Source organism: Talpa occidentalis, unplaced genomic scaffold, assembly GCF_014898055.3.
Source record: "Talpa occidentalis isolate TD23 unplaced genomic scaffold, MPIMG_talOcc4v2.1 talOcc4.6, whole genome shotgun sequence".
Classification (NCBI taxonomy): domain Eukaryota; kingdom Metazoa; phylum Chordata; class Mammalia; order Eulipotyphla; family Talpidae; genus Talpa; species Talpa occidentalis.
In genome coordinates, this window is record NW_023604972.1 from 3,089,953 (window position 1) to 3,112,049 (window position 22,097).

The 22,097-nt window shown below is 56.1% G+C and overlaps 1 protein-coding gene across 3 annotated transcripts in view; it reads right to left on the reverse strand.

Moving 5' to 3' along the window:
- SLC2A9 (solute carrier family 2 member 9) overlaps nucleotides 1-22,097 on the reverse strand; it is a 49,191-nt gene that overhangs the window by 2,069 nt on the left and 25,025 nt on the right. For all 3 annotated transcript variants that reach the window (XM_037529583.2, XM_037529581.2, XM_037529582.2), the window contains 6 exons: nucleotides 15,213-15,345; nucleotides 9,875-10,062; nucleotides 5,423-5,533; nucleotides 3,878-3,979; nucleotides 3,653-3,728; nucleotides 733-860 (listed from right to left, as the gene is read on the reverse strand). In XM_037529583.2, the coding sequence (XP_037385480.1) occupies nucleotides 733-860; nucleotides 3,653-3,728; nucleotides 3,878-3,979; nucleotides 5,423-5,533; nucleotides 9,875-10,062; nucleotides 15,213-15,345 (738 nt within the window). The remainder of the gene's footprint in view (nucleotides 1-732; nucleotides 861-3,652; nucleotides 3,729-3,877; nucleotides 3,980-5,422; nucleotides 5,534-9,874; nucleotides 10,063-15,212; nucleotides 15,346-22,097) is intronic.

Sequence of the window (22,097 nt, forward strand, 5' to 3'; positions counted from 1 at the left end):
CAGAGGCTCAAACCAAAAGTCAGGAGCAGCGGGAGCAGGGCTGAGGGACTGCAGGGCTGGGGGAGCAAAATGGACTGTGGGGGCTATCCTGGAGGCTTTCAGAGAAAGTTCTGGGTAAACTAGGGTGAGGAGGACACTCTAGACAGGGAGGTGCTGTGGGTAGAATCATGCCCCCCACCCCCAAAAAGATGTGTTGACATCCTAACGCTGCTCCCCTGCCCAGTGAGCGCGCGCTGTTTGGGAACCATCTGCGGATGTGACCGAGGTAAGCGGAGCCCGCGGGCTGCAGCGGGCCGAGAAACAAAGAAGCAGCCACAGCAGGGGCAGAAGAGCTGGACAGACACTTCTCTGAAGGCGGCCTGCATGTGACCACAGGCGCGTGAAGATATGTCCAGCCTCACCTGTCACGGGGCAAACCTGCAACGCGACTCCACCTCAGGCCGGCGAGAGGCCAGGAGCAAGCGTTGGCGAGGACGCGGAGGAGAAGGCCCAGGCACTGTGGTGGGGGTGGGCTGGCCCAGCAGGGTCAGATGAAGGGCCACGTGTGTCTAGCACTAGCCTGGACCTGCCCCACCGCCCCACACAGACCCCGAAGTGGGGCCGAGGCACATTTCTCTCACCCCCACCCCGCCCTGGGTCTGCAGTGGCGCTTCCAGCCCAGAAAGTTTCAGCCTTGGCCCTGCGAGTCACCCCTTGCTCAGGGGCCCCAGGGAGGAGCTCCGTGGACCCTACCTGGATGAAAGGGAAGAGCAGCCCGACGGCGAAGTTGGACAGCCAGTTGACGCTGCCCGCCACGAGGAAGGCGGCCGGCCGCTGGGCCTGCTGGAAGAGCTCGCCCGTCAGGATGAAGGGGATGCCACCTGCAAGGGGGGCAGGCGCAGGTGAGTCACGTGGGGAGGCTGCCCGTGCCCACGCCAGCCACCCTGGGCGCCAGCGCATCGGAGGGACGCGGAACGGACCGTTCCTCGCCCGGCCGGATGGGGTCCGCCAGGCGGGCAGCAGCCCGATTTCCCTGGCACCTTTAACTGAAAGTAGATGCTCGATCAATATTTACTTACTGGAATTAAATGCTCAAAATCGGATTTTGAAAAGATCTGACAAGCTGCGCACTGCAAAGAAAGCGCCACGGGGCCAGGGCCGCATCTTGGAGGTTGGCGTGGCCGCGGCTCCTAGCTCAGCAGCAAGGACACAAACCAGGGCCTCTGTCAGCACTGCAAGATGGATGGGGGAGCCAGGAGGACCCCTGGGGCCCCCCGGCCTGGTCAGCTCTCCCCCTTTCCTTCCTGAGCCTCAGGGCCCCACACACAAGCTGCGGAATCCCAGAGGAAGCCGGGGCCTCCCGGCCAGAGGCGTGGGCAGGACCGTGGGCTCCTGCTCGGGCTCTGGGGTCAGTGAGAGCAGGTTTCAGGCCTGGCCTCACCCAGTCTGTACAATTCCGGTCTCTCACCTGCAAAGTGATGCTGGCAGGGACTGACGCTGGGGGTGTGTGAGGAGTAGGTGAGCTACTGTCTGCAGTGGGGGTGGTGGTGGTGCTAGGGATGGTGGGGGTGATAGTGGGGGTGATGGTGATGGTGATGAGGAGGTGGTGAGCACCCTCTGCAGTCTGCTGGCTGGGAGGAGGGGAGGCTGGCACCTCACTTGGTGCAGGTAGGGGAGCAAGAGACTTAGACAGCCTAGCGTGGGCAGAGTGAGTGTGGCACACACAGGGACACAGGTTAGGAGACAGTAGTTAAAAACTTGAGAAAAAAATTGAAAAATGTCTATGAGAAGCACTTTCTGCCTCTCGGCATCGTTAGTCTCTGCCCGTGTGATTGAAACTCGAGCCTGCGAAGATGGATCATGCACCTTAGCACATGGCGCCCTGGCTCCGCCCCAGCTGAAAACGGTTCTCCCTCGTGACTACCAGTCAGTGCGTTCTGACAGTGGAATGTCTTCAGTCGGGACTTCGAAGTCAAATTCTTAGGCTTGAATGTCCCCACCCTGGAGTTCCCAGAGGAGGGTGTTTTTGAAGAGTCTTAGGAGCAAGAAGGGCGCACAGGGCCACAGACACTGCACAGGCCTCTGCTGGCAGGTAAAGCCAGTCTTTTCACGCCCCTCGAGGACCGAGGAGCCAGGTGAAGGAGCCACCAGGTCTGCGGTGCTCTCCGTAGAAAGGAAGAGATGAAATCCGTGTTGCATTAGGATCTTTCGGCCGGGACAACTTAGAGCCAGAATAATTGCATTCTTCGTATCGATGGCTCACCGTTCCTGCCTGTATAAACCCACACTCGCGTTTATTGGAACAGTTCTTGCAGTCACATCTGTCGAACAGCTTCCTGGGTTAGAATCCTCACTTTGATGGCCCAAGAGCCTCTTTGTCTACCTACCTCTGGGTGTGTTTCAGGTTGACGAGGGTATCTAATCCCGGCGGAAGCAGATGCAGCCATGGCCTTGGGGATACGGGGTGGGGGGCAGCGAGGGCTGCCCTTTAGAAGATGGAGGCCATTCCCCCAGGCGTAGGCAGGGGCTGGCCCTGGACGGCTGGGGTCCCGCAGACCCGATGCGGTGGGGCAGCTGCGTCCCCCCGCAGGGCTGGAAAGCAGGGAGGGTGCGGGCCTGGGGCCCAGGGAGAAAGGGCAGATGCTAGAGGTCCCTCCGAGGCTAGTGCACCCCGCAATCTTTCCAGGTAAATCAGCGTGACCCACAGAGGCATCTCTTTCCAGGCCAGAGTGTGCGCAACAGGCACTAGCTTTGCCCCCCTCAGGACTGCTCATCCCGCCGCTCAGATCCCGCGTGCACCCGCGCACGGCAGCGGCCGCACTTGGTCTTGCTGGGGCGGCAAGGGCGCGGCTGGCCTCCCTGGCCTGCAGCGGGCTTGACTGACGCAGGGCACCAGCGCGCCATTCCCTCTCTTTCTTTATATGTAAATTTAAAATGTATTTTTACATATTGAAAACGTATACATCTTTATAAGCTTCTGTAAATCAACAGTCAATGAGCACATTTATTTTTAATTATTTCTGTAAGGGACGCGCATTAGCGAAGACCTGCTTTTCTTCAAAGACGAAACTCTCCCATGGACCCGCACGAGTCCAGCTCCCTGCTCGCCCCTCGGGGACGCACACGAGTGACCTTCATGGCCGGAAACTGCCTGCTTTTCTGTCTTTCCTTCACCTGATTTCGGCTCCCTGTCAAGTCTCAAATGGATCTGCTCCCCAAAGACCTTGCCTGGCGGTCTCAGGGTTTCTCCCTGGGGGGCTGATGCTCCTTTAGTCTTGGGGGGGTTGGCCTCCCCGAGGGCATTAAACTCACTTTTCTGCGGGTGCGCACTGCAACTTGATCGCCTGAGATTGATCATCAGCTAGTGTCCCTGGCTCAGCTCTGGCAACTGTTACTTGTTGCTGGGCCATTGTGTGTTTTCACTACTGCACCTGGACACCGGGCACCTGGGCACCAGGCACCTGGACACCGGGCACCTGGGCACCTGGGCACCAGGCACCTGGGCACTGGGCACTGGGGCAAGCACAATGCCTGCCTTCAGTGGGGTGGAAACCAAGTCAGTCACTGCGTGGAAACAAGCCCTTTTCTCCCCACTGTCCCCAGCTGTGCCTTGCCCTGCCCACCTTGGTGGGGCCTCAGGCCCCTGGACACCAGCGCCCAAGGGGCAGCTCACCTGGGCCGCTGCAGAAGGAGGCGATGATGGCCAGGATGCACAGGATGCTCAGGTAAGGGACCCAGGGGGCGCGGTCCTGTGGGGAAGGGTGCATGTGTGGTGAGGAGGCAGCGGCGATGAGGACCTGGGTTCCCATCCCAGCTCTGCCCCAGTCATCTGTGTGACCCTGGGGGGTCCCTTGACCTCTCTGACCTTGCTCAGGGCGCGACAGACACACCTGCTCACCTGCAGCGTCAGCGTGACGGTGAGGATTCCGAAGAAGAGCGTCATCAGCCCAAAGCCACCGATGAGGAGCGGTCTCCGTCCCAGGCGCTCGATGACCAAGCCCTAGGTCAGGAGCGGACAGACTTATCACCCCACTTCCAGCAGCAGGGGAAGGACCACGAGTGGGGGCGCGGTTAAGGCTGGGGTTGACCTGGAGACACCTGCCACTTCCTCCAGGCCGCAGCAGGGAAGCGTGCGCTGTGTGAGGAAGGAGGGAAGGGAGAAGAAAGCCGCGGTCACGAGCACCCGCGGGGCGTCGGCAGCACCTTCCGCCTGACCTGGCTCAGTGGGGGCCGAGGGCTTATCTGCCGGGGAGTCTGGGGAGGAACCTGAGGTGATAGTTGTGGCCCTTCCCGCTTCGAAGCCAGCCGGCCACGGCCCGCAGGTGCGCCACACCTCCTCGTACAGGTGTGTTTGGTTTCTTGTTTCCCTCCGTCATCCCTAACCCCTTCTTGGACCCTTCTCCGGCCCCAGCCACAGAAGCGTCCCTTCGTTAGCAGTGTCTGCTAGATTTTATAAGTATTTTACTTTGTCAGATCATCCTTTATACAAACATCCAATATTTGTCTTTCATTCTGACTTGCTTTTCTGGCCCTAATTCTCTCAGACTCCTCCCATGCTGCTGTTCGTGTGACACTCCACCTTCCTCGGCTGAGTTGTGTTCCATGGTCTGGACAGACCACGTCTCCTTGATCCAGTCCTCTCTGTTTCCCTGTCCTGGCTATGGTAAACAGTGCTGCAATAAACACTGCAGAACCGGTCATTTATTGATTTGATGGTTTCATGATCTTTGGATGAGGTGCCTAAGAGCGGAATTGCTGAGTCATGCGGTATTTTTAGTTGTTAAAGGTAAACCTAGACCACGCTCCAAATGGCTGTGCCAGTTTACATTCCCACGGTTGGAGGCTAAGAGTAGAAAATTCTGGAAGGAGGCATCAAAAAAACAGAGTCTGGCACCGCAAGCCCAGAACCCGAGGCGGGATGGAAGTGATTGACATGGTTGTTAAACAAGTTATAGAAAAGGATCCCGAGGCTCAGACCAAGGCGCAGACCAGGCGGGGACATGGAGATTCAGGGCCATTGAAAATAATGCTGGTCCTTTCCAACTGACCTAGTCAAGCCATATATAGAAAAAGTCCTTAGGCACCAGCCCCAGAAATAATTTAACAGCCATTAACAATCCCTGAGAGGAATGAGCCCCTCCCAAAGAAGAAACTCTATCAGGGTTATTTCTGTGCCTTTTGAAACATAGATGAGAGGCAATAAAAGGAGCTATTTTTTTTTTTTTTAAAGGGAGGTGATAGGGAAGCAGAATATAGAAAGAATATTCTTCAGGTGGGTGAAAAGTCAAGGATAAGCCGCACGATAAGCTCCTACAACTCAGACCCCTTGGCATGGCAGAGGGCAAGCTCTCCTAAAGGAAGCCCCTTTGTTGCCTGGGGGTCCCTGAGGTGCTGTTAGACCCTCCCCCCAGGATGTTTTCAGGAAGGACCCCCATTCACTTACAGAGAAGATGGCAGCCAAGGTCTCGATGCCCCCGGTGCTCAAGGTGATGTAGGGGATCTTTTCCGGAGGGATCCCAGCTTTCCCAAAGATGCTGTTGGTGTAGAACCAAATCTGAGATGCAGGAAAGAGGAGGGGAGGGAGTCGGTGAGATGCATCGACAGGCGGTCATGGACATGAAGGTCACGGACAGGCGGCCTCTTAGATTCGCTGCTAAGTCCAGAGTCACATGGGGGAGCTAGGCGCAGTGGCGGGCGATGTTTTCTCCCCTCTCCCGCATTTCCCTTCCTCATCACTGACAAAACTGCATTCCGGGGAGGTGTGCTCTGCTGCGTGTGGTGATGAGGTATGCACAGAAATGTTGGAGGGGCTTCTGGGAAGTCTCCATCAAAGGAGATTTTCATCGAGGATACGTGATCTCATTTTTGGCCTGCTTCCTTTCTGCTGTTGGGATGGTGGGTGTGATAGCTGGAATTTCAGCAGCCTTTGTGGGTCACTAAGTGGCCGCAGGACAGTGCTGTTCTTACCCCCGGCAGCAAGGGCAAAGCATCTGCACAGACGGGAAGTCAGGACCAGCTCTGCTCTTCTCTGAGAAGGAGCCACACGGGGATCTGCTGGCCGCAGGTGAACCCACTTTTCAGCCCCATTGATGACCAAGGTGCCAGATAAAGAACAGGGGGTCCCGCTTTGAGTCCCCACAGGGCCTTCTTTAGGAATCAGGATTGTTGGTGTCCTCAGCATACGACAGCATTGACATTTCCTTGGGTCAAAGTCATTTAGGACAAGAAACTAGTCCAGAATAATTGCATTTTTAAAAAATTATTTGTTCTTTTTAAAAATTTTTTTATTTATGCATACAAGAACTGGGGTGTAGGCCAGAGGTGCGAGGATTCACCAGAGACAGAGTGGGGGGGTGCCCCGGGACCATGAGATGGGACCTCCATCCTGAAGGGTGGGCGAGGTGAGGGTAGCAACCTGGGGGTGCAGAGACCCCTGTGGCAGCCCTGGGGGGATGCTGTGCCCTGAAATGAACAGCTCCTTTGGCCAGAGAAACTGAAAGGTCGCACCAGAGTCTGGTTTTCATGCAAAGGACAAATGGTCCAGGAAGAAGGCAGCCACAAAAAATGAGTGATTTTAAGTGACAAGCCTCATTTTAGAGACAGGAATTCAAAAGCTATTGTGAGAAGGAGGGGAAAAAACAAACCACCACCAAAAAGGAATTTAGAAATAATTAAATGTTAAATCCAACTTTGTTTGATGGCTAAAGTGTGTGAAACCCACTCCTGGGCTCTTTAGCAAAAATACACTGAATAATAAGTCACGTCCGCTTAATGCAATGGGTCTCAACTGGGGGTGGTTTTGCCTCCAGGGAACACTGGGCAGTGTCTGGGACATCTTCGGTTTCAGGACAGGCGGGGTGGGCTGCTGTCACCCACCAGTGGAGACCAGGGTGCTCAAAACATCCGGGACAACCTCCATCCCCACTGACCATGAGTTTTCCAGCCCTGGATGTGCTGGAGCTGAGGCTGAGCAGCACAGGTTTAGGACAGGATGCCTGAAACTTAGAGACAGCAGGCTGGTCACGCCTGGTCACGCCTGATGTGCTAGGAGGTGTGACTGGGGCAAACACCATCTGCTGTGACCTTGAGCAAGTCCTTGGCCCTCTGTAAGCCTCAGTTCTTCATCCAGAAAACGGTGGCACCATTTGGAGTTGTAATCAGGTCAATGGGAGATGGTTAGCTGCTTTTACAGGGCTCAAACCACAGACCAGTCCCCCCCAAATACTGGCAAAACTAAGGGGACACAGAGGTATTCAAGGGCATTCACAGTCTCTAGTCTGAGTGGCCGGCTGTCTTGTCGGGCTCACGTTACTTGGATGAAAGGGCAGCAGGTGGGGGGCGGGGCTTGGACAAGCACAGGGCACTGGGGGGAGGCCGGGGTTCGCTGCTCACCTTTGTATTAGAGCATGCACTGGGGAAAGGATAGTCTCCGACAAATGGTGCTAGGATAACTGGATATCCTCATACAAAAGAAAAAAACTAGACCTTTATCTTAGCTCAAATTGGAGCAAAGATAAAAACACAAGACCTGAATTATAAGACTCTTAGAAGAAAGAGTCTTTCTTTCTTAGAAGGAAATGCAAGGGGAAATCTTCATGAGCTTAGTCTTGGCAATGAGGGTTGTGGATAAGACACCAAAAGCAGAGGCAATGAAAGCAAGAACAGACAAATGGGACCACATCAAACTAAAAAGCTCTGCCCAGCAGAAGGAAGAGTCAAGAGTGTACGGAGGGAATGGATGGGAAGGGAGAAACACCTAGCAAACCACTGGTCTCATATGGGCTTAATCTGCAAAATATATCAGCAACTCCTGCGTCCTAACAGCAAAAACACAAAAGTGGACAAACTCCAAGTAACCCGAGTAAAACATGGGCCCAGGACTTGAAAAGACATTTCTCCAAAGGTGACACACAGGTAGCCAACAGGTAGATGAACTGGACCCCTGCGTGCTGTTGCTGGGAATGTATCTGGGGTTAAGCACAGCGCCGTGAAGCTGTCCACAGCCTCTGCGGCACGAGTTTGATTCCTGACCGGCCGGGGAGCTTCCCACAGGGTGCAGCAGACCCCTCCTGTTCCCCGCTGCTCCCCTCAGCGGTGTGTTTCAGTCCATCTGCCTGTTCTGTTCCCTGCTCTGTCTCTGGTGAATCCTCTCACCCCCTGCACTTCTGGCCTGTACCCCAGCTTTTGTGTGCATAAATAATTTGAAAAAAAAAAAGACTAGCATCTTGCACACTTAGATACTTAAGAGGGCGGATCTCACGTTACGTGTTCTCGGGATAAGAAAGAGGTAGCAGGCAGTGGCCGTGAGGAGGGCTGGGCGCCCCGGCTTGGGGAGCAGACGCCATGGGTTTTTTCCATCATCCAGTCCTGCAGCGGGGGTGGCATATCCTCCCTCCAAGGATTCAGACAGTTATTTAGGGCAGGCAAGTTAGGAAATTATGTCCCAGCGGAGGAGAGGATTCAGCTTAGAAATGTCACGGTCCTTAATCTGCATGTCTCATTAAACACAGACTCCGGGTGTGCCTCTTAACAACTCCCGCCTTAGCTTCCAGAAGCAGCACACCCTCCTGTCCGCTGCTTGGAACAGGGCGGGCGGCCCTGAGACCCTCTCGCTCCACCGAGGCCTCGGGAGAGGCGGCAACAGCGGGTCTGATCCAGGTGCTGCCCTCTCTGCAGACTCAGCCAAGCAGGGAAGGGCAGACGGGAAAGCAGCAGACCATCTCACCGCCCCCAGCGCTCCCGGAGGTGGGGCAGCATGGAGAGAGGAGGCTGTGGGACGCAGGGACATCCCCCTTTTCACGTCACCTCCCTACTCACCCCAACACCCTCCATGCTGACTGTGGGGTGCCAGGCTCACAAGCCGTTCATCTCAGGGGCTCCTTTCTCCTGCCCCTGGGCCCAACCCCACTTCTGAGCAACATGAGGTGGCCCAGGAGGGTGCTTGGCTGTTTCAGTGCAACCCCCAACCTGTCCCCCCAAGTGTCTGTCCAGTGTCATGCACAGGGGCACCCTCTGCCTCTGGAGGTGATCACCTGATTTCCAGAATAATCACGATCCCCAGCCTGCCCCCCTAGAGACCCCTCCTCTGACATCCTGCCCAAATCCACTTAGCTTTCCTGTAAAAACAGGAACGCAGAGATGCAGAGAGTGGCAGTGACCTGCCCAAGGTCACCTGGGCCGGGAGAGAAGCGGGGTCTCCAAGGCCCCCAGCCGGGCCGAGGCGCCTCTTGAAAGCCTTAAGTTTCCTCCGGCCGGAGTCGCACTGAGTCAGCCCAGCCAGGAGCACTTTCTGGAAACCATCCCGGTGTCTCTTGCTTATGCCGTCTTCACCCCCACTTCATGAAGAAATAGCACTTCTAGGAATTTCTAGGGTAAGTCATTATAATCCCAGGCCCGGCTAACGCCGTGGATGGACCTGGAGGGGGTGGTGCTGATGGAGCTCAGCCGGCCAGACACCAGGGCCTCCCCGGCGCGATGGGACAGACGCACAGACGAGCTACGTCAAGCAGAAACAACTTCTGGGACGTGGGCCAGTGGGTGGTTCCCCGGGAGGAGGGGCTGGGGACTTGGGGCCAAGGGGACGATGCTGTGGGGAAGGACAGAGCCATGAATTTAGCAGCACGGACGCGTGCGGACTCGCGGTGAGGAGCGGCTGGAGCTTGCAGGATGTTCTCACGCATGTTACGTCCATGGAAAGGGAGACATTAAAGGCTGAGGAAATGCCGGCTCTGCTAGCCGCAGCGGTGGGCACTCTGCAGGGGTTGTTTTTTCACTGCTGGGTCGCCCCATTTTACAGATGAGGAAACCGGGGACCAGGCCACGAAGGGTTGGAAGCCAGGGGTCTAGGCCTGGCCCCGCACCCCCACCCACTTCTCCCTTTGTGCGGGGTGCTCACCGCGTTGAGGCCGCAGAGCTGGTAGCAGGCCATGGTGACCACCACGGTGACGACCTGCCAGCGCACGAAGGGGCTCCGGAGAAGCTGCAGCACGGACACCAGCTGCACATTCCTCTGCACGCGGCTCTCGGCCTGCACCTCCTCCATCTCCCGGGAGACGTCCTCTTTGCCCAGGAAGGTCCGGAAAGCTGCCGACAGGACGAGAGGCTTTCAGCAGGGCTAGGAGTGCGCTGCATCTAACGCTGGGTCCTGCGGGGCCAGCCCCGCCCGGGCACACGCCTTGTCAGGGCTAGAGCCGGCAGGGCCCTGCAAACCTTGAAGTACCCAAGTCCTTATTTTAAAAGATAGGAAAATGGAGGCTCAGAGAGTTGCAGTGACTTGCCCAAGGTCACCTGGGTGGCCAGAGAGACGTGGGGTCCCCTGAGTGCCCCACGGTAGAGCAGAGCGTGCCCACACGGGGGCAAACAGCCCCCAGATGGGCTAGTGTAATGGCTCTGGGCTGCTGAAATGAGTGGACAAGATTAGGCCCTGGCTTACAGGAGTGTTTATTGAGCACCCCGTTTGCCTGGCCCTGTTTGCTGTCCTCATCAGGGGGACCCAGGTGGAGGTCAGTTGGCCACATGGCCAGGATGCCCAGGAGTCAATTGTACCAACTGATGGGGGTTGCGCTAAGGGCCCCCTAGAGCCCTCTCCATGCAAGCCTCTGAAATACAGAAAACTTGGGTTGAAATTGTCTCAAATGGAGAATCCTCTCAGAATTCAGACTCACCCATGTCACTTATGTGCCTTTTCCAGGCTGAACAATGCATATTTCCAGCCTCAGTCAATCTGTTCTTTTTTAACCAAGCCCTTCATTGTGTCCACCGCTACAGATGGACATGCCACTAGCTGACCAGACCCCCGAGGTCATGGTGATGGATCACAGGAGATGCTTTGAGAATGTGGATTTAAATATTCACACTCTATATTCAGCCTCTCCCGGGGAAAGGTGGCAGTGGTGACGGCTCTTGTGGACAGTCTACTCCAGGCACAGCGGGCAGCATCCTTAAAACACTGCTCTGCACCACAGGGAATGTGAAATGAAATCATTCCTCTTAAGTAGCAAAAAACCCAACACATTCAACTTGTTCAGCTTGTCCAGTAATGTACTGAAAACTGCTTCAGAATGTCTCTCTCTCTCTTTTTTTTTTAAAGATTTATTTATTTATTTATATAAGCACTGGGTTCAGTCAGAAGCGCGGGAGGGTGAGAGAATTCACCAGAGCCAGAGCGGGGAGCAGAGCAGGCAGAAGGACCAAAGTACACTGCTGAGGGGAGCAGCGGGCGGCAGGAGAGGTCTGCGCGCCATGTGGGACCCTCGCTGGCGGCTGGGGATCGAACCAGCGCTGCAGAAGTTGACGGGCAGCTTCGCAACCCAGTGCTCAACTGCTGCGCCACCAGGGAGGCCCCAGAATGTCTCTTTTGTAACTATGACTTAACACTTTTCCTAGCATTTGTTAAGGGTAGATGGGAGAAGTAACCGGACAAGAAGCATTTCTACATCATGCATGAAAACATAGTAATTCAAATACTTTCTCAAAGTTCAAAATGCAACATTCATGTGATAAAGTAATCCCAGAGTTTTGGAACAGGAAAACATTTCTCTCCACCTCCCTGACATACATGCTTTCTGTTTTAAAATAAGGAGACCTTGATAACCGAGTCTTTCCCCTTTCACCTTGACTGCCAGGAAACCTCAGCTAAATTCAATGCTCAGCATTTAACAGAATTTCATGGAACAAAAATCTCTGTCTTGAAAGTTGTGAACTCCATCTTTCAATGCATTCATTTTATTTCCTATCGTGGATGTGTCCAGAAAATAGTTTGTTTCCTATACTTACTATGCTTTCTAGACTCTGCACCTGGCCATGCTGTTCCTCTGCCATGCTCTTCCTGCCTTTCCTTGCCTGGCTGGCTTCTCCCTCCCTGACGGCCAGGCAGAGAGAGGAACATGCTGGCGCCTGGCCTGTCACTGCCCGGTGCCTGGAGACAGACACCAACCAATAGGCTAGAATAGAGAAACCAGAAATAATAAAAGCATACATGGACAGTCAACTGATCTTCAACTCATGGTGGCTTTGAACTGGGCAAAACAGCAAGGTGGCCAAGGACTCACAGTGAGGTGAGAGAATTGGGGTACAGTAGATTCCCTCCCTGCATGATCTGTAAAGCCATTTAGCAGCAAACACCTCAATAAGGTTTTCAATCAGGAACTGGAGTTGGTTAATAGCAACACCAGTGAGACTCACGGCAGCACGGTAGGCTGCTCCATGCTTCCGAGGGAATGTGTAAGAATCAGCCCACGTGATGGGTATTAGGTGATAATCCCAGGGATTATCCCTGATCACCACTAGCTATTAGAAGTCGCTGTTGGAGGGAGGTCTGGTGGAAGTATTTAACACAAACACGCCAGCAAATGGCCAAAAAACAGGCCTCCTCCCTGGTCAGCGTCTGCCCCAGCACCTGCCCGTGTGATCCAAGGGCCTGGGCTGGCCCGGGAGGCTCGTGGCTCCTATGGGCGGTCATCTCCTTTGTCCTCTTGACAAGGACTCACTTGATACACAAAAAGTTCTCATTGAACGACTAATTTCAGCCACAAGATGATAGTCACCGAAGCTGATGCTGCAAGGCCTTTTCATGCTGCACAACGTTTTGCAGGTTGCAGAGCATCGTGGAGCAAATCTCATTTCATCCCCTGGGTCACCCTCTGGTCCCCGGAGACAGCGTCTGTGACTCCCATTTCACAGTCGAGAAAACCAAGTCATAGCCCAGGTGGTGGGCGACCTGCCTGGACTCTCACGGCTGCCGGGGGGTGAGGCAGAGGCGGGGTCCCACCCGTCTGACCCATCTCCCGAGGCCCGCCAGCAGGCATCCAGCCGGGAGCATCAAAATAGCCTTGCTGACATTACCAGGTATAAAGGAGGAAAGAAAAGTGAGTGAACGTCATGGCTGACACCAGAATGTCTTTCAAGGAAAGCGCTGTCTTGACTGAGAAAAATAATTTGATGAAAACGTCGCCTGAAGGTGTTTGCTGAACATTTATTTGCATATCAGCTGGTTCCAGCTTCAGGGGGAGGGATGCTGTTCAACATGTGGGAAGGGGAAGAAATTGGGGCTCCAGGGCCCCCTAAGAAAGAGAGGTCATGAGCAGAGGTGCGGGGGAAGAGGTGGGAGGCGGGAGTTGGACCCCGCGTGGCGAGCACCTCTGGAAATCTCCAAAACCACCTGCAACGCGGGCGACCGGCAGACGTGACGGCTGCTGTGGTGTCCCGAGTACCCAAGTGGGCACTGATGTTCAATGTGGGGTACTTACATGTGACAAAGCCGGGTGCAAGGGAGCCAGCGCCAAGAAGCAGAGGACACTTGGAGCTCAGAAACCTCAGGACCCCAAAAGTACCTCCAAGAGGAGGTGAATTCCCCTGTGTTGTGGAACTGGAGTCCAGGCAGCTCTTCCCGGCGCTCAGGCACAGAGACCCCCTAGTAGACTCAGAGGTGATGCAGTAGACTCAGAGGTGATGCAGGAATGGCACTGACCACAGGCTGAACGAGAGAGTGTCCTGTGCTTGGGACCCTGGACAGTCCTCTCAATGGGAAGCGACTCCATTCTTGGGAATGGAGAAGTGTCACGGAGTCCGTGGGAAGTCCCCCAGAACAAGTCCCCCTCAGCCCAGCCCTTCTGTGAGTTGCTGGCTGGGAGATGGGCAGGGTGACCGGGCAGGGTGACCAGCCAGGGGCCCCTGCAGGCTTCTGGGGGTGAGGCCTCAGGCCCACCTCTCTGCAAAGCCGCCAACTTGCGTATAGAAATTCGATGGAGAAACACTGAAGTTTCCTCCTCATTTAAAAAAGCCTCTAGAGACCAAAGCCCATCTAACCACAGCTTCCCCCCTCAAGCCTCGGTGCCTCCACCTAAGAAGTGCAGGCGAGGGCAGTACTGTCTGGTCTCCCTCTGCAGGAGCGTGGGCCGTGAGAGATGGACGTGGCCACGGCTCCTGGAGCTCACAGGAGCTATTCTGAACTGGGCTGCTCCATGATGCTCAGCCATTTTCTTGGAGGTGGACGTGAGTGAGATTTAGCGGGCAAGACACTCACCAAGCCCGCGGTGACGAGGGCCACGGGTACCATCGCGCGGGAGGACAGGCCTCCCCGAGCTGTGTCGCGGGGCATTATTTCGGGTGTTGGTCTAAAGAGGCCCTGCTGGCCCAAGGGAAACTCCCCTCTGCCTTAACTACCTAGAAGAATGAAAACTGGGGGTCATGCCCAGACTTGGGGTCATCCCCAGAAACAAGCTTTCTAAGGGCGAGGCCTTGCTACAGCGGCAGGCCAGCATCTAGTCGCAGAGCAGCCGTTTCACGAGCCCCCGCTCCCTCCAAGCCACCTCCATGTGGCCGCTCCACATGCACGCAATTAACTTTGACTTTTGTTGCTTTGAATCCTCGAACAGCCCCAGAGGAGCCCAGGAGGCAGAGGAAATTTCCCCCCTCCCTAAGGACATATAGTCCATTCCATGATATGTCTAGATGGTCAGTAATTATGAATGTGGAGAATATGTGTGACTCTGCAATTTAATCCTCACCACAAGCCCTCACGAGGGAGGCAGATGTCATTTCCTTTGACCTATGAAGGCTCAAAGGTCAGCAAGTTGACAAGAATTGCTCGGGGGCAGACAGGAGAGCTGGGCTGCGCAGCCCACAATGGCCACCCTTCTAAAGCCCGGGAAGGCCACTGTCCACGCAGGAGAGCCACTGCCTGCTCCAGCTGTCTCTTCTTCAGAAGTGACTTTGCCTTTTGGGGACTCCATAGAAAGGCTGGACTCTGCAGCTGGGCTCTGACCCGACCCGCCTTCTCCACTTGGGGGTCTGCACAAAGTGCCGGAGACCACGGCCCGGCCCCGGCAGGCCCACTTCTCTGCTGCCAGTGGGTCCACTGTCCCCCTCAATGGGCTGCGTGGGGCACTGGGCTCCTGCTCTTCTTCCCTGCACGCAAGTGTGAAGACGGGACCACTGGGCCTTGAGGAAGAGAGGCCAGAGGGAGGGACCCGCGCACCCAGGAGCCTGTGTCCAGTGTCTCTCTGCAGCCTGACCACCCGAGGCGGTGCTGGGATCCCTGCCCACAGCCCTCGGTCTCACCCTGCTCTGCCCTGGCTTTCCAGGCTCCCCATGCGACCCGGGGGCCCCCTGGGCCACCCAGAGCCGTTCTGGTGGGAAGATGGGGGTCTGCAGCCACCCAGCTCTGCTCACGGTGCAGGTCCCCGCCCCCCAAGGCAGCGCCAGCCCCCAGGACACTGGAGCTGGTCCCCTACCTTTCTCGGCTCCCACCTCGTCGTGCTTCTCAAAGAGCAAGTAGCGAGGGCTCTCGGGAAGGAAGGGCAGGCTCACCAGCTGGACCAGGGCGGGGACGGCGATCACTCCAAACAGGTAGGGCCAGGTGCTCTCCTGGGGGGAGAGGAGGCGTGAGTGGGCGTGGCCTGCGGTCAGTGTCTGGGGCTGGACCCCTGGCCCAGCAGCCTTGACTCTGCAGTGAGACCCCAGAACAGACGCTGGGGAAGGAACCAACACTGGCTTGGCCCCAGCCCGGCCTGTCCGCTTTTCCAGGCACTGGATGGCTGGCTCCATGGCCGCCTGGGACTTGAGATGCCAGATGATCTGAGGGGTACCCAGAAGGAGGGGCTGATGGGCCCTGGGAGGCCGCGGCCAGCCTGCAGGGACTCTGCTCTTTCCAGGAGACCATGCTCAGCCTTTCGGCACCTTCTCTTCACCCCTGGAACAGGGCAGCCCCACCTTGCTGGCCGTTCTGGGTGGGACCAGGTGGTGCACAGTAGGGCTGGCACGCAGTAGGCGCACTGAGGAAACTGCTTATATTGGTAAAAAGGTAAACCAACGCTGGTAAACATCATTGAACTGCGTTAATCAGGGTTGGAGAAGCCAACCCCGAGGGGGCGCTCTACCGCCCCCTTCAGACGGGAGCCGACCTTGGACTCGGCCCCACCTCCGAGAACAGAATAGCCTCTTTGAAAGAGAACTTTTACCAACTTGACCTTGGGACCCTTCCTGGCCATTCGTCTATGACCCTGACCATTCATCCATGACCCTGACCATTCACCTATGACCCCTGCCTCTGACTAGTACCTCATCCCTGACCTCATCCTCAGGACCTCACTCTTTTCTCCTCTGCCAGGGCCCCTCAGCCTGGGCTCCTGTGGGGAGCTTCACGATCTCTGCCTGCGTCTGTGTGGCCCGAATTGCTATTCTCTGCTGTTCCCCAAAAGGCACCTTGCTGACCCCCGCTGAACCCCTGCTGCAGGTTAACAGGGCCACCATCTTGCTGCCATCCCCGCCAAGGCCCTGTTGGTGTGCAGACAGAGGGGGCAGCTGGTGCTTCTCCAGCCCTGACGTGGGGTGCCGGGGTGTGCGCAGACTGCAATGGGGGAGCTTTGCCCCCTCCTCTGGCCTGTGAAAGATCAGCAGGGCCTACAAACTCAGGCTGACCTCACCCAAAGGCTCCTTTACCAGGTGGCCCTGCGGGGAAAGGCCGAGAGCAGAGGCCTCCAGGCCGGCGGTGGCGGGTCACTTCCTAAGCGAGAAGAGCCCGTGCAGCCTGGAGACTCGGTGGGGAGGGCGCTGGTATTGCCAGGGAGCCCACGGAATGTGCCGCAGAAACTCGAGAATGACTGGCCGTGCCCGCAGACCCATCCTCCATCTCCCTGGAGGCACTGTCCGGGCTCGCCCTCCCCAGGCTTGCTCCCTCCCCAGGCTCAGGGTCCCTGGGACCCCCAGTAAGTGCTGGGATCAGGGGGGCAGACCAGGCTGCGACCCCTGAGGCCGGGCTTGGCAATGTCCTAACCCAGAGCCAGTAGTTGGCTCCTGTCCTGGTTTTCGAGGCCGGCGAGTCTCCTCCCTTCCTGCCCATCATGACAGTTCACATTTGCAATTGGTGACATGGTCCCCAACCCGCTTCCATGTCGGGGGAGGGTTCACTTGAGAGGCCGGGAGGGGCTTGTCCGAGGGTGTCCGTGGGCAAGCACTGCTGATGGCATCAGATCTTCTGGCATGTTCGGGAACTAGAAAGGAGAATGCTCGTGTGCTCTGTGATGTGCAGGTGGACTTCCAGGCTGAGGCGCGGCTGCCGCCTGGGCCCACACAGGTCAGAGGGAACGTAGACCTCGCCTTGTGCCCGAGGCGCGCTGCCCAGCACCAGCCCCAGCCGCCTCCCCACCCCACGCAGCCAGCGCCCGCCCAGCCAGTCGGAATTTTCATTTTTCTCTCTTGCCCTTATTCTTACCTGCCGCAGCTTCCTGCCGCCCCCCAGGTCACGGCGCTCCAGATGGAGCCTGTCTGCCTCCCCAAGTGTAAAATCCAGATTGTGTCACCTAAACTGTCTCCTCGAATACTTTCTAAACCTGAGCCTGCTGAGAGCCCCCCTCACAGGATGAGGTTTACGGCGAGGTCGATCTCAAATTTTTCAAAACGACCCTGGGAGTTAAAAACAAAGATTGACGTGTATGTGGATTTTCAAATCCTTCCAGGTGTGTGTGTTGCTGCTTGTTTCGTTTTCTCAGAGTTTGTCTGCTGCCTCGGGAGGGCACAAACAGGAAGCTGAGGGAAAAGAAAACCCAGTTGCGCTCCTGCGCCGGCAGGCAGGTGGGCCGTGGGCCGGTCCCCTCGCTGTTCGTGCGGGACAGGGAGCCCAGCCAGCAGTGCAGGTGGGAATCACGGCCTCGTAACAGGGAGGGGCTGGCCGGCGTGCTGCCCGCTGGAAGGAGAGGAGTTGGAAGGGCAGCCCTGCCGTGGGAACAGCATGTATGGATGTGCACAGGCTTGTGGGGAGAACCTTGTGATGGGATTGTGGGCCGGGAATTCTGGAGACAGGAGCACAGAAGCAGGAGCCTTGGGTGGGACTGAGTTGTGGGTCTTTGCTGCCCTTGGCACTTGGTCCCGGCTCTGAGGACTCCAGGAGGCTTTGGGGGAGCTATACACTAACTGAGGTGGACGCCTCCATTGCCTTGAACCTGCGGCTCAGCACCTCTGGAATCAGAGTCAGTGAGCCTGTTGAATGGATTCCCGGCATTACAGAGAAGCCACGTCTGCGAAGAGCCTCCCCGGTGTCTTAAATACAAGGACACGTGGAATTTTCCTAACGATGAGCACTTTGGGGGCCATGGTCTGGTCCCCAACTCTGGGCAAAGTGGATGCTACTGACCCCAGGGTGACGAGGCCCAGCTTGGGCACTGCCTGCATCCGGACCGGGAGGGAGCATGGAGGGAACGCCAGTCACTCAGGAGACAGCTCAGCCGACGGCGGCTCCCGAACTTGGTTTTCCAGCCAGTGTTCGGAGATTTCCTGGAAACATTAGCAGCCACAGGGAGAGCTGATGATTTCCCTCCTCTTCCAAGAAAAGCGATTGGCGATGCGGGTAGGAGAGAGTTTGAAGTGGACTGTTCCAGCTTCTATCACACCAAGTGACTCACCCAAGTAACAAAAATAGCCACGAGGCCCTGCGCCCGTGTGTGGGGGGCACCCGTCTGTCACAGATGCTGCGGCCCCCACGGCGGCCTCGGCTGCGGACCACTACCCACGCCGCAGAGCGGCGGCTTTCCCTGGGCCAGGCCTGGGGGTGAAGGGCTCAGCCCCCAGCAGGTGTCTGGACGCGACTGTGCCTCCGTGACCGCCGGCCCCTGGCCTACTGCCCCGGCCCCCACGTCCTCCTCTGTAAGATGGGCCGGTGCTGACAGAATCCACAGCTTGCCGGGAGGGCCACACCGGGGGAGCTTCAAGGGCTCCGCTGGGGACCCCACGGGGAGGTTCAGCCAAGTGGGGGTGGTTCCGTGCTCCGTGGCTTCTCTCCTGGTCTCCTCTCCACGGTCGCTGAGTAGAGCCCAGAGGCCACGCTGGCTTTGCAGAAATGGTCATCGCGGCACAGAGAGGTCACGGCCCCTCAGGGTCACAGCTGGGTCACAGCAGCAACGCTCTTTCTCGGATCCCAGGCCCTGAGTCCTGACCCACGAAGTCTGACCACAGGTGCTCGGTGACCAGGGCGGAGCCACGAGGCCACGGGACCCAGAGGGTATCCTTTCCCCCAGAAAGGTCAAATGACTCGTTCAAGGCCATGTGAGAATTGAGGGGTACAGCTGAACAAAAGCCTGTTCTTGTTCCTGAAAGGTGTTTGTGGGAGCAAAGCAAAGCAAATCACCTTCCTGCAGCAGCTGCCAGCTGAATAGAGCATTTGCATGCAGATTTCAGGAAGAGGACTCACCGCAGGCCTGCTCTGCTATGGAGAGCTCTGTGCAGACCTGATCAACAACGGCTCCAGGTCCGCACCAACGGTTCATCTCTTACCAGACCCGAGGACTCCCTGCGGCGAGGTACAGGCGCTGCACCCGCCAGGAGAATCCTGTGCCCGCCTTCAGGGGGTGCTCTGTGCTGTCTAGAATTCTTGTTCCCTGGCTGGGACTCAGGAGGGACACAGCACCAGCAACAAGTGTCCACGGGACCGTTAGCCCTGGCCATCCTCCCAGCTGCCCCCTGGGGCTGGACCTGCAGCCACAGCACCACAGAGCCCAGGGTCACCTCCCTGGGGGCCAATCTGTCACCATCTCCTCCTGAGATTCTGCAGGAATCACACCACCTGACCCTACAGAGTTCACTCCAGCTACTCATACAGCTTGATGTATTGCAGCAAAAGTGCTCTAGAATCGCTCTATTCCGTAGGTATTTAGAGTCTGGTTCTGTTTCAACAACAGGCATCACAGGAATGTGGTTGCTTTATGACGATCCCCCATCCTAATAACGAACACTGACATTCCCTTCAAGGCAAAGCCCTCACCTCGCAGAAAGCTGCAATGGCCCCTTGGTGGGAATGAGGCCAGCTCTGACCCCTTCTGCACTATCTTTCTGCTTTTCAAGGATCTTGGATGCTCTTTACCTCTCTTGGAACGCAAGCAATATTATGGAAAAGTAAAGTCAGAGGCTGTTCTCCTGTTTTACAGATAAAGAACCAGAGGCCACAGAGGTAGAGAGATGGGTTGAAAGTCTAGCAGCAAAATTATCTCTGAAATCAGGGATTTTAGAGAGAAATCCAGGCACTTTTAAGCTGTTGGCTTAAACGTGTCCCGGGCCCACCTACAGTAACAGACAGGTGCCTGGCACGTGCAGACTTCCAAGTGCTTCCTACACAGGGACTCCACCTCATCCCACAACCCCTGCCTTCATCCCACTTCACAGCTGAGGAAACTGAGGGACAGAGACATTATGTAATGCATTCCTAGTGGTATGTCTGGTAAGCAGCAGAGCTGGAGCTCAGCTCTGTGCTCGGCCCCTACACTCTCCTTGGGGCCAGACTGGCTGCTCGTGGCTGCCCCTTGCTGGGCAGACCCAATTTCCCTGATGAGACATTTATAGAGGTCACCCCTCTCTTCCCTGGGAAATTAGAGGGTTGCTGTTCTACTCTAAATAACTCTTTCTGGACTTGAAGCCCATTACAATCCCTTTGTCAGCCTCTGTGTTCTCGCTGAATCATGCCAGCCTCTGGGGCTCATTGTTCAGACCTATTCACACCAGGGCTTTGTCTGCTCCCCCTGCTGCACCCCTCATTGTGCATCACCTGTGATCAGATCAGCATCCTACAAAAGGAATTCACAAAAGGAAAACAAGGAAATGTGGCTTGTTCAAAGCCTTGCAAAAGCTCAAGGACATCCCATCTAGACGACTTGGCAGAGGATGACCTCCGTCTGGGGACACCTATAGTGTAGGACTTGATTTCCAATGACCAGACACCAGCCCTGGTGACCCATGAACCCTGTGACCTTCGATGTCAGCCACACTTTTCCTGGACCCCTCAGCTTTGGATTTTGACCCAAGCTCCGGTTCTGGTCCTTCAACGTACTAGCTATGGCGTTATTCTCTGTCACACTGCAGTTGTCTCGTCTAGGGAATGAGAACAGTGATCACCACTTTGCAGGGTGGCTCTGAGGCTGACAGAGGTGATGGGCTAGTGTGGGCTGGTACCTGGCTGGGCACCAACAGACCGCCACGCATTTTCCTCTGGGCTGTGGCCTGGCCAATGTAAGTGACCATCCTAATCAGGACCCGCAGCTCCTGAGCTGTGACGTGGTGTCTGGGTGGGCGCCTGTGTGAGCGAGGCTAAAGGGTTAAATTGCTCTCAAACACTAGAGCATAACAGAAAAAAAACCTTATCTAACTTTCTCTTCAAGGTTTGCTTTCACAGACAGAACAGCCTGCGCCTTATCAGGAAATGACTCAGCCTGAACGAGTAAAACTGACGAAACTTAAGCTGAGTCCAGGGTCCACTGGAGCAGAGGACAGAGGCGACGCAGAGGCAAGAGACCCTCATGGAAAGACAAAAGTCGGTGATCTGAAGAAAAGCCTCTTCGTGCTTCTCCACGTGTGCACTGCCCCGTAACCAGCCACCGGGCCTTGGCCCAGTCCGCGAATCTTTGCCCGGACCTATTTTCAGCCAATCAAATTAAACTCCTTTGCCCCTAATCCTAGTTCCCCAAACTTACACAACCTCACTCCCTGTCTTGATTGGGGAGCTAACTGTGAGTATACTTCTCACCTCCTTGCCAATGACTTGCAATAAAGCTGCTTTCTTCTCCCTAAACCTCACAACCTAGAAATTGGTGTCTAAGCACATCGGGCAGCGAGCCCATCGCGGGGCAGCAAGCTATGGACACCAGATCTCAGACCCCGTGGGGGCCTGTCACAGAGAATAGCCCCACCCGCTGCCCGGGGACCCCTCTAATCTCAGCACAGGCCCTTCCTCCTGGCCTTGTCCTCCTCCTTGGGGTCTCTGTCCGGCCAGCAGGAGTCACTGCCCTGGACAGCCAGCCCTGGTGTTCTTTCTGAGTCCGCTGATGAGTGAGCGTGGAGCTCAGCTCTCTTGGGGTGCTGCCTCCTTACCTGTGAGAGACTGGGGTGCTCCACCCTGAGTGACCCTCAGCTCTGGGCAGTCACAGAGGGTATGGGTCTAGAATTTGAGGGAGGCAAAAAGGAACTAACAGAAAGATAAAAAAAAAAAAAAATCCGGAGAAAGACAGAAAATGTAGTAGCTGAACAAAATGTAAGCATCAAAGACCTATCACTGATACCTTCCGAGATGCAGGTGTAGACACTGATTCTAGAAAACAGTAACAAGATGCCATTCAAAAGCGATGGAGACCAAAAAAATC